Genomic DNA, 12,110 nt, shown 5'->3' with positions numbered 1-12,110 from the left:
CAGACAAAGATTAGACTGGACTATGGGACATAAAATGATACTCGTGAAGAGTGTGCTTCTTAGCTCAAGTAGATCCATGAGACTAAATGGGCAGCTCCTGTCCAGAGGCAAGATGAGAAGGCAGAGAGGGTCAGCAGCTGGTTGAATGGACACGGGAAATCCGGGGTGGAAAGGAGGAGTGTGCTGTCATGGTATAGGGAGAGCAACTAGGGTCACATAACAATGTGTGTATTAATTTTTGTATGAGAAACTAACTTGAATAGTAAACTTCCACTTAAAGCACAATTTAAAAAAAAAGGTTGTTTCTTTTTGTGCATAAACCTTTTCAGGAGTTTTTATAATAGTGGTCTCATACAATATTTGTCCTTTTGTGATTGACTTATTTCACTCAGCATAACGCCCTCCAGATTCATCCATGTTGTGAGTTGTTTCACAGAATCATCATTGTTCTTTACCGTTGCATGGTATTCCATTGTGTGTATGTATCATAGTTGTTTACCCATTCATCTGTTGATGGGCACTTGGGTTGTTTCCGTCTTTTTGCTATTGTGAATAATGCTGCAAGGAGCATGGGTGTGCATATGTCTATTCGTATGACGGATCTTATTTCTCTAGGATATATTTCTAGGAGTGGGATTGCTGGACTACATGGTATTTCTATTTCTAGCTTTGTAAGGACTTGCTGTATCGTTTTCCATAGTGGTTGTACCATTTTGCATTCCCACTACCAGTTCAGAAGTTCCAAGCTTCCAGTAGCCTCTCTAACATTTGTTATTTTCTGTTTTTTTGATTCGTGCCAGTAATGTCAGGGTGAAATGGTATCCCATTGTAGTTTTGATTTGCATTTCTGTAATGGCTAATGATCGCAAGCATTTGCTCATGTGTCTGTTAGCTGCCTGAATGTCTTTTTTTGGCGAAGTGTCTGTTCATATCCTTTGCCCATTTTTTAATTGGATTATTTGTCTTTTAGTTGTAGATGTGTTAGATTTTCCTATAGATTTTAGAGGTTAGAGCTTTTCTGGATTTATCATAGCCAAAATTTTTTTCCCAGTCTGTGGGTTCTCTTTTTATTCTTTTGATGAAGTCTTTTGATGAGCATAAGTGTTTAATTTTTAGAAAATTCCAGTTATCTAGCTAACCTTCTGGTGTTTGTGTGTTGTTAGTTATGGTTTGTATCCTGTTTATGCTGTGTATTCGGGCCTCTAACGTTGACTCTGTTTTTTCTTCTATGATCTTTATAATTGTTGGTTCTATATTTAGGTCTTTGATCCATTTTGAATTAGTTTTTGTGTATAGTGTTAGGTATGGGTACTGTTTCTTTCTTTTACCGGCGGACATCTGGTTTTGCCAGCACCATTTGTTAAAAAGACTGTCTTTTCCCCATTTGATGGACTTTGGGCCCTTGCTGAAAATCATGTGACTGTAGGTGGATGGATTTACATCTGCGTTCTCAATTCTGTTCCATTGGTCAATGTGTCTGTTGTTGTACCAGTACCAGGCTGTTATGAATACCATAGCTGTATAGTAGGTTCTGATGTCAGGTAGTTTGAGTCCTCCTACTTTATTCTTCTTCTTCAATAGTGCTTTGCTTATCCAGGGCCTCTTCCCTTTCCATATAAAGTTAATGATTAGTTTTTCCATCTTTTTAAAGAATGCTGTTGGTATTTGGATCCGGATTGCATTGTATTTGTAGATTGCTTTGGGTAGAATTGACATTTTCACAATGTTAAGTCTACCTATCCATGAACATGGTATGTTTTTCCTTTTATGTAGGTCTCTTTTGGCTTCTTGCAGTAGTGTTTTGTAGTTTTCTTTGTATAGGTCTTTTACATCCCTGGTTAAATTTATTCCTAAGTATTTTATTTTTTTAGGAGGCATTATAAATGGTATTTTCCTGATTTCCTTTTTGTCTTTCTCTTTATTGGTGTATAGGAAGCCAACCAATTTTTGTATGTTTATCTTGTATCCTGCTACTCTGCTGAATCTTTCTATTAGTTCCAGTAGTTTTCTCATGGAGTCTTTTGGGTTCTGTATGTATAGTATTATATCATCTGCAAATAGGGACAGTTTTACTTCTTCCTTACCAATTTGGATGCCCTTTATTTCTTTTTCTTGCTTTATTGGTCTAGCTAGAACTTCCAGCACAGTGTTAAATAGGAGTGATGATAAAGGGCATCCTTACCTTGTTCCTGTTCTCAAGGGAAATGTTTTCAGTCTCTCACCATTAAGAATGATGTTGGCTGTTGGTTTTGTATACATGCCCTTTATTATGTTGTTTATTATTTCCCTTCTATACCTATTTTACTGAGAGTTTTTATCAGGAATGGGTGTTGGACTTTGTCGAACGCCTTTTCTGCATTGATTGAGATGATCATGTGATTCTTTTGTTTTATTTATGTGGTGGATTACTTTGATTTTCTACTGTTGGACCATCTTTACATACCTGGTATGAATCTCACTTGGTTGTGGTGTATTATTTTTTTGATATGATGCTGAATTCTATTGGCTAGAATTTTGTTGAGAATTTTTGCATGTATATTCATGAGAGATATTGGTCTGTAATTTTCTTTTTTTGTGGTGTCTTTGCCCAGTTTTGGTATCAGGGTTATGCTGGTTTCATAGAATGAATTCGGAAGTATCCCTTCCTTTTCTATGTTCTGAAATAGTTTGAGTAGTACTGGTGTAAGCTTGTCTCTGAGTGTTTGGTAGAATTCTCCCATGAAGCCATCTGGGCCAGGGCTTTTATTTGTTAGGAGTTTTGTTATTACTTTTTCAATCTCTTCTCTTGCTATGGGTCTGTTCAGAGTTTTGACTTCAGTTTGTTTTAGTTTGGGTAGGTAGTGTGTTTCTAGAAATTTGCCCATTTCATCTAGGTTTTCAAATTTGTTGGAGTATAGTTTTTCATAGTACTCTGTTAATGATCCTTTTTTTATTTCAGTTGGGTCTGTTGTCATGTCCCCCATTTCATGTCTTATTTGGGTTATTTGCATCCTCTCCTGTTTTTCTGTTGTTAGTTTGGCCAGTGATTTGTTGATTTTGTTGTCCTTTCAAAGACGCAACTTTTGGTTTTGTTGATTCTTTCTATTGTTTTTCTATTCTCTATTTCATTTATTCTGCTCGGATCTTTATTATCTCCTTTTTTTCTGGTGGCTGTGGGTTTCTTTTGCTGTTCTTTTTCTATTTGTTTGAGTTGTATAGCTAATGTTTTGATTTCCTCCCTTTCTTCTTTTTTGATGTGTGCATATATTGCTATAAATTGACCTCTGAGCACTGCCTTTGCTGTGTCCCAAAGGTTTTGGTGTGATGTGTTTTCATTCTCATTTGATTCTAGGAATTTTTTCATTCCATCTTTGATTTCTTCTGTTACTCAGTTGTTTTCCAACAGGATGTTATTCAGTTTCCATGTATTTTATTTTTTTCCCTTGCTTTTCCTGTTGTCAATTTCTACGTTCATGACATTGTGATTAGAGAAGATGGGTTTGTATTATCTCAGTGTTTTGGATTTTGTTGAGGGTTGCTTTGTGGTCTAAGATGTAGCCTATTCTGGAGAACATTCCATGTGTGTTGGAAAGAATGTGTACTTTGTAGCTGTTGGGTGGAGTGTTCCATATATGTCTATGAGGTAAAATTGGTTGATTGTGGCCTTAAGATCTTCTGTATGTTTGTTGAGTTTCTTTCTAGATGTTCTGTCTTTTATCGAGAGTGGTGCGTTGAAGTCTCCTACTATTATTGTGGAACTGTCTATTTCTCTTTTCAGTACTGTTAGAGTTTGTTTCATGTATTTTGGAGCCCTGTTATTGGGTAGAAACCTCTAACTTTTAGGACTTCCATACTAAGAAAATCAACCTCATTTCTATTTTATTTCAGTCTAGATCATCTTAAGGACAAAGTCTCAGAGTGGTGTTAGCATGTCTTTTGCACTCTCCAGCACTGACTAATCTCTTGTTTCAGTAGAGAGAGAGTAGGCCTGAGCCCCAGCTATGATTAGTCAAAAAACAATATCCAGCTAAAACTTGATAACAAAATATGTTGCCTTCTATTTAAAGCACATGCTACTGGCTTTCCACTTACCTTACTGGTCTAAAGTTTCCTGTCAAGACGAATTGAAAAACAAGCCAACTTAAAGAAGCACATTATATCATAAGTGATAGTACAGGAGGTGTGCAGATATGACCAAAATCACAGAGGTAACCAGGGGTGGATTAACCAGTTAGTAAGGTACACACAGGCTTATAGTAACCACATCTTTGATGTGATAAAGAACAGGTGAAACTGCATTATAGATTAGTAAGTAAGCACAAGTAAGCCTGTGCATACTTTGCTTATTGGTTAATCCACCACTGAAGGTAACCCTCAAACAGTGGAGGTTTGGTAAACACTGAATGGTCCCTGGAGGCCTGAGGAACCTATGGGAAGACAGGCCCCCTGATCCAGCAGGCTGGTATCCAGAGCAGGGGTCTGAGGCCTGGGCCCTTCATGTGAAGGGGGTGCAGGGAGCAAAAGAGGGACTGGAATGGGGACTGGAAGCCAACCTCTTGAGTTACCATGAAACAGAAGCGGAGCCCCCCATCCCAGCCATGGGAGCCCCACTTGCTCAGATCACCGGTCCACTCCCTTGTGCCTCAGGCATGTGGAGAGGAAGGTGTGCCTGCCAGTTCTCAGGTGCCAGGAGCAGGCCTTCTGATCCATACCCTTTCCTACCCATGATCCCCAGGAGTGACCCACCTGCGGTTCCAGCGGCCCCAAGGATTTGAGTACAAGTCAGGGCAGTGGGTGCGGATCGCCTGCCTGGCTCTGAGCACCAATGAGTACCACCCCTTCACGCTCACCTCCGCACCCCATGAGGACACGCTCAGCCTGCACATCCGGGCCGTGGGGCCCTGGACCACCCGCCTCAGGGAGATCTACTCATCCCCGACTGATGACAGCAGTGCCAGATACCCAAAGGTGCCTCATCACTGGGAATCCGGCTACTGGGTCTCTGGTATTGGCAGAGGGTCCCTACCCTCCCCTACCCTGAGACTAGAATTTCCAGCCACCCCAAGACCAGGCTGGGAGACAGAAGGGTGCCTCAAAAGAAGCTAGGATGCCCCCGTATTCTCCCTATCCATGTCCCCTCCATTCTGGCCTCAGGACTGGAGCAGGACCAGGCACATCTTATCTCCCCCCCTCTGCAGCTGTACCTCGATGGACCATTTGGAGAGGGCCACCAGGAGTGGCATCAGTTTGAGGTGTCAGTGCTGGTGGGAGGCGGCATTGGGGTCACCCCCTTTGCCTCCATCCTCAAAGACCTGGTCTTCAAGTCATCCTTGGGCAGTCAAATGCTCTGTAAAAAGGTGAGTGTCACTCCCCCACTCTTTAAAGAAATGGGGATAGGTAGTCTGAGTGTGTCCCCACCTCACAGCAGAGTAGCATGAGGAAAGCCCCTGCCCCTCACACTGGGTTCTCTAAGGCCCAGTTATCCAGATACCAGTGTTTGAGGGAGGGAGGGTGTAGTCAGAGGGTCTCTGCTGACATCTCTTGGTTAGAAGCCTTGGATCAAGCAGCGGTCCTGCCAGAGACATGGTGTCTGTGGGTGGTGTGGGGTTTCCCAGCCTCCCAGGTGAAGGTACCCGAGGTGGAGGGACCTCAAGCTGAGCTGGGTCCCAAGCTCGAGCCATGTGTCCCCAGATCTACTTCATCTGGGTGACGAGGACGCAGAGGCAGTTCGAGTGGCTGGCTGACATCATCCGGGAGGTGGAGGAGAATGACCGCCAGGACCTGGTGTCCGTGCACATCTACATCACCCAGCTGGCAGAGAAGTTCGACCTCAGGACCACCATGCTGGTATGTCAGGGCCAGCCAGGCAGGTGGGTGGGCCCCTGTCTGGGCTGGGCGCTGATCCTGGCTGTGCCTCATGTGACCTTCCCTCTCCTTTCCCCCCAGTACATCTGTGAGCGGCACTTCCAGAAGGTGCATAACCGGAGTCTGTTCACGGGCCTGCGCTCCATCACCCACTTTGGCCGTCCCCCCTTTGAGCCCTTCTTCAACTCCCTGCAGGACGTCCACCCACAGGTCAGCCCTGCCCCCACCCACCGTGGGATTCTGGCCTTTCTCTGTCCTCAAGCATGCAAGATGGGACCATGTGTTGGAGGAGGGCTTCAGTGAGGGCCCCGCAGCTAAAGCCACCTTCTCAGGGCCTGGGGTGGATGTGCGGCCGCTCCAGCCAGGCTGGAGAAGCAGCTTCCTCCTGGGGAGTATCTCAAGCCTGCAACACCTCTCCTTCCCTCTCCAACCACTTCCCACTCTCCACACCCTGACAGGTGCGGAAGATCGGGGTGTTCAGCTGTGGCCCTCCAGGAATGACCAAGAATGTAGAGAAGGCCTGTCAGCTCATCAACCAGCAGGACCGGGCCCATTTCATGCACCACTATGAGAACTTCTGAGCCCACCCTCCCTGCTGTGCTTCAGCCCTGCTGACTCCTGTCCTCCCCTCTGTGGACCCAAGTTGCCCAGCCCTGCCGGCAGTTCTGTGTCAGAATCCACCTGGAACTCCAGCTAGAGAGCTGGGGCAGCCCACCCTCATTGCCTGTCTGTCTGTGCTCTGAGGAGGCACAGAAAACCTGCTGCTCAAGCCACGGGCGGTTGTGGCGAGCAAAATGGGGAGAGAACAGGCTGGACAGTCCCTGCCTGTGGTGACTGCAAAGGTGCTCATGTGAAGAAGGAGAAGAGATACAACAACACTTGCCTCCAGTAGGGCACCATGACTCAGTCACACTTCCACAAAACCACTGTATTGCTTTGGCCTAGGCATTTGAGGGAGGATGGGGTGCAATACGGGATGCGAAGAGAGGACTTGGAGAGAGAATCTCCTTGGAGCCTACCCAGCAGTCATGATGCTTAGAATCTGGATTGCCTGACTGCCTCAGCTGAGTCTCCCAGGCCTTTTACCTCCAGCTCCAAAAGGGAGCAGTCCCCCCCACCCCCGGCTCCTAGAGGGTCAGGAACACTGGGGAGGGTACCAAGGAACAAAGATACCCTTATCCCTGACACCCTGGTGCAGGCCAGCAATGCCTGCCACCCTGTCCTTTTGGCAAGCCCCTCTCTGAGCTCTCTGGAGCAGACCCCAGGGCCAAGAGAGCCGCCTCTGCCAGATGTCCAAATACCCCTTCTCAATTACCACTTCCACAGGAGGTGGGTAACCAGCTGTCTAGTTTCCCTGGGACCCTCCTGGGTTTAGCACTGAAAGTCTCATGTCCCAGGAAATGTTTCAGTTCCAGGCAAATCAGGACAGTTGGTCACCTTACACGGGAGCCAATCTGGGAATCACATCCACTCTGTTCAAGACACTTCTTTTTTCTTCTTCAACTGGCTCGTTCCTAAAAAACTGAGCTTAAAATTTTTTTAATTGAGGTATCATTTACACATGGTAAAATGTATAAATCTTAAGGTAACTATGTACATGCTACCCACCACCCAGGTCAAGATACAGAGATTTCCACCACCTCAGAAATTTCCTTGAGCCCCTTTCCAAACAGTCTCCCCCACCGCCCAGAAGCAACCACTGATCTGATTTCCGTCACTCCAGACCAGTTTTGATCATATTGAATGTACTCTTTTGAGACTGGTTCTTTTCACTCAGCATAATGCCTTTGTGATTCATGAATGTGGTTGTGTGTACGAGCAGTTTCTTTTTTAGTGCTGAGTAGTATTCCATTGCATAGATGTACCACACAGTTTATTTATCCATTCTTCTGTTGATGGACAATTTGACTTTTTTCTCATTTTTGGTGATATAAATAAAGCTGCTGTGAGCATTCGTGTGCCTGTCTTTTGGTGAACTTAATACACTCATTTCTCTTGGGTATATATCCAGGAGTGGTATTGCTGGGTCATAGGGTTCTCCAGCCAGCAGGACCTGTGGCAGAGAGCATTCCAGGCCTTCTCCACTTCCCTGTACCAGGCTTCTCTTCTTGTTGGTCCTATCCTACCTCTTTGGCCGGCCAAATGTCTCTGGTTCCCAACCTTCTGTATTGAAGATATCTCTCTGACAGAGCTGGAAGACCATGGGTCCAGGAGCCAAGAGACCTGGATTCTCATACCAACCTTACCCTAACTAGCTACTGAGGACAATCCTTTTACTTCTCTGAGCCTCTATCCTCATGTATTAAAATGTCTGTGTGGATATTGGGAACTCAGATAATGACACTGGCCCAGGCAATTATACAGACAAGAAAATGAGAATATATTATACAACTGTACTGTGTGATAATTATTAATCCACTTATTTACTGACAGCATCATGCCTACAGGCTTCCAGCCCTCCTGCCCCTCACCAGGTGCACGACCATCATCAGTCCTAAATCTCGGCCCCTTAAGTCTCAGCCTTAACTTACCCGCAACTCCTGTTCCTCAGTGCCTTCCTCATTCCTTTCTAAAGACTGTTCAAACAATACACAAACACCAGAAGATAAACTGGGTAACTGGGATCTTCTAAAAATTACACACTTATGCTCATCAAAAGACTTCACCAACAGAACAAAAAGAGAAGCTTCAGACTGGGAAAAAATGTTTGGCTATGACAAATCCGACAAAGATCTAATCAGTAAAATCTGTAGGAAAATCCAATACCTCTATGAAAAAAGACAAATAATCCAGTTAAAAAATGGGCAAAAGATATGGACAGACACTTCACCAAGAAGACATTCAGACTGCTAACAGACACATGAGGAAATGCTCGCGATCACTCACTGGCCATTAGACAAATGCAAATCAAAACTACGATGAGATACCATCTCACCCTGACATTACTGGCAAAACCAAAAAAACAGAAAATAGCAAATGTTAGAGAGGCTGCAGGGAGCTTGGAACTCTTATGCACTGCTGGTGGGAATGTAGAATAGTACAATCATTTTGGAAAACGATATGGCGAGTCCTTAAAAAGCTAGAAATAGAAATACCGTATGATCCAAAAATCTCACTCCTAGGAATATATCCTAGAGAAATAAGAGCCATCACATGAATAGACACATGCACATCCATGTTCATTGCAGCATTATTCACAATAGCAAAAAGATGGAAACAACCTAAGTTCTCTTCAACAGAGGAAGGGATAAACAAACTATAGTACATACACACAATGGAATTTATTATACAACAATAAAGAATAATGAATCCACAAAACATCTCACAACACTGACAAATCTAGAGGGCATCATGCTGAGTGTAATAAGTCAAACGCAAAAGGACAAATATTCTATGAGACCAGCATTATAAAAACTCTTGAAAAGGTTTACACACAGAAAGAAATGATCTTTGCTGGTTACAAGGGAGGGGAGGGGTAGAGAGGGAAAAACACTAACTAGACAATAGATAAGTGGTAACTTTGGTGAAGGGTAACAGTACACAATTCTGGGGAAGTCAGCACAACTTGACCAAGGTAAGGTTATGGAAGCTTTATAGACACATTCAAACTCCCTGAGGGATCAGATTGCTGGGCTGAGGGCTGGGGACCATGGTCTCAGAGGATATCTAGCTCAGTTGACATAATATAGTTTATAAAGAAAATGTTCTACATCCTACTTTGGTAAGTAGTGTCTGGGGGTCTTAAAAGCTTGTGAGCAGCCATCTAAGATACTCCACTGTTCCCACCCCATCTGAAGTAAGGCAGAATGAAGAAAACCAAAGATGCAAGGGTAAGATTAGTCTGAAGGACTAATGGACCACAACTACCACAGCCTCTACCAGACTGAGTCCAGCACAACTAGATGGTGCCCGGCTACCACCACTGACTGCTCTGACAGGGATCACAATAGAGGGTCCCAGGCAGAGCTGGAGAAAGATGTAGAACAAAGTACAAAAAAAGACCAGACTTACTGGTCTGACAGAGACTGGAGAAACCCTAAAAGTATGGCCTTCGGACACCCTTTTAACTCAGTACTGAAGTCGCTCCTTAAGTTTACCCTTCAGCCAAAGATTAGACAGGCCCATAAAACAAAATGAAATTAAATGAGCACACCAACTCAGGGGCAGGGACGAGAAGGCAGGAGGGAACAGGGAAGCTGGTAACGGGGAGCCCAAGGTGGAGACGGGGAGACTGTTGACGTGTTGTGGGTTGGCAACCAACGTCACAAAACAATATGTGTATTAATTGCTTAGTGAGAAACTAATTTGCTCTGTAGACTTTCATCTAAAGTACAATAAGAAAAGAAAAAAGACTGTTCAAAATGTTTATCTACCCTCTTCTAATTTACCTATCCTTCCTAGACTAGAAATGTCATTAACTTGGCTACCGTGCTTATCCATAACCTCCCCTCCAGCCCTGCCCTCCCTGCCATGCTAGGGCCTGGGTGAGGGTCTTCTGAAGGCTCCATGATCACTGAAGACATCTCTCCAGTCAGCTCTTGCCCAGATCCCACGCAACGCCAAGTGCATGTCCAGCTCAGCCCCTCAGGCCTCGGCCCTGACCACCCCCCCAGCCAGTTTCTAAAGGCCAGCTCTCGGCACGTATTCATGTGATCTGGCTAATCTGTCTAGCCCTGCCCAGATTCCCCGTAAGCCAGTCATCCCACGATAAAAGTAAAGGACTTGCAGAGAGAGTCAAAGTGTCATTCACCAGGATCCTTGACTGGTCCCACCCCTTCTAGGGTTTTGTGACTGTTTTTCCTTTGAAGTGGGCTGGAAGTCAAGATCAGCTAGTCATCAGGTGAGGCGGCCTTTGGTGGAGAAAATGAGGCCACTGGCTGGACAAGTGGCTGTGGGGGAGAGGTTGCCTGGAAAACTTGTAAACAAGAGCAGCTGCAAAAGTGTCCCAGAGAAAGGGGGCTGGGGAAGGAGAATGACTGACAGGAAATGTTATATGGACAGGGTAAAGAAAGCAAACCTTCTCTCCTGGGTCACAGATGTTGGTCTCAGACCCTGGGACACTGCCTCACAGAGATAGATAGGGATGAGGTTGACGACAGAAGGAGCAAAGGGAACAAATCAGGCCGAACTGAATTGCAATGGGATTGGGGATGAAGATGAGGAAGGATGTGACATCTGGTGGGAAGGGAGCGGGATGAGGACGGAGAGGTGCTGAGGTTGTGTTCTGCAGGAGAAGAGTGAAGGCTAGGTCGCTGCCTCCTTCCAACTTCCATTCCAAATTTCTGCCCCAACTGAGAGGGGAGAAAGTTGACAAGATGTGGCAGCTTTCCCACCCAGTTGCTGGGAATTCGGCATAGGAGGAGCCAATCCAGCATAGCAGCTAAGAATGAGGGCTCTTATGTCAAATTGGGTTTGAGTCCCAGCTTTGTTATTTGCTAGTTGTGTGACCGTGAGCAAACCAAGGAAACTCTCCGTGCCTCAGTTTGCATATTCATGAAATGGGAATAACATGAGTATCTGCTTCATAGGATTTGGGAAGATCCAATTCAGTTCAACATCTATGTGCTGAGCATCTATTATGTTCCTGGAGGCACAGGCCCAGCTGCTACGGAGCTTACTTGTTAGTGGGAGCAAACAGAGAATAAACAAGTAAAACAAAAAAGAAGATAATTCCAGATTATGATGGAGTGCTTTGAAGAAAATAAAACAGAGCAATATGACAATGAGTAACTGAGGGGGAACCTTTAGATAAGATGACTAAAGGAAGGTCCCGAGAAGGTGACAATAACATTATCACAACTAACGCACACGCAGGTTACCATGTGCTCAGAGCTATTGTAAGTCCATTAGATACATTAAGTCACTTTATCTGTAGGACATGAGGCAGTGGTGGCTCAGAGGTGGAATTCTCACCCTCCATGGGAGACCCAGGTTCAATTTCTGGCCAAAGCACCTCATGCTCAGCCACCACCCATCTGTCAGTGGAGGCTTGTGTGTTGCTACGATGCTGAACAGGTATCAGCAGAGCTTCCAGACTAAGGTGTTCCAAAAACATCAGCCAGGAAAAACCCCTATGATCAGATCCCCAACCAACCACGGGGATGGTGCAGGACCAGACAGTGCTGTGTTCAGTTGTGCATGTGGTCACCACGAGTCAAGGGCTGACTTGACAACGACAGCCAGCAACAGCTAACAACAATCCTTAGAACAACTTATGAGGCAGATACTGCTGTTATGCTCATCTTACAGATGAAACTGAAGCACAG

At 44.9% G+C, this 12,110-nt stretch overlaps 1 protein-coding gene across 1 annotated transcript in view; it reads left to right on the top strand.

The window, feature by feature from the left end:
- The window catches only part of DUOX2 (dual oxidase 2), a 24,208-nt gene extending 17,783 nt beyond the window's left edge, over positions 1-6,425 (top strand). Inside the window, 5 exon segments of the mRNA XM_004380709.1 lie at positions 4,715-4,947; positions 5,178-5,336; positions 5,671-5,826; positions 5,926-6,054; positions 6,303-6,425. Of these exon segments, the coding sequence (XP_004380766.1) occupies positions 4,715-4,947; positions 5,178-5,336; positions 5,671-5,826; positions 5,926-6,054; positions 6,303-6,425 (800 nt within the window).
- Positions 6,426-12,110: the final 5,685 nt, after the last annotated feature.

Source organism: Trichechus manatus, unplaced genomic scaffold (assembly GCF_000243295.1).
Source record: "Trichechus manatus latirostris isolate Lorelei unplaced genomic scaffold, TriManLat1.0 scaffold00076, whole genome shotgun sequence".
NCBI lineage: Eukaryota > Metazoa > Chordata > Mammalia > Sirenia > Trichechidae > Trichechus > Trichechus manatus.
This window is presented reverse-complemented; position numbering and strand designations above follow the sequence as displayed.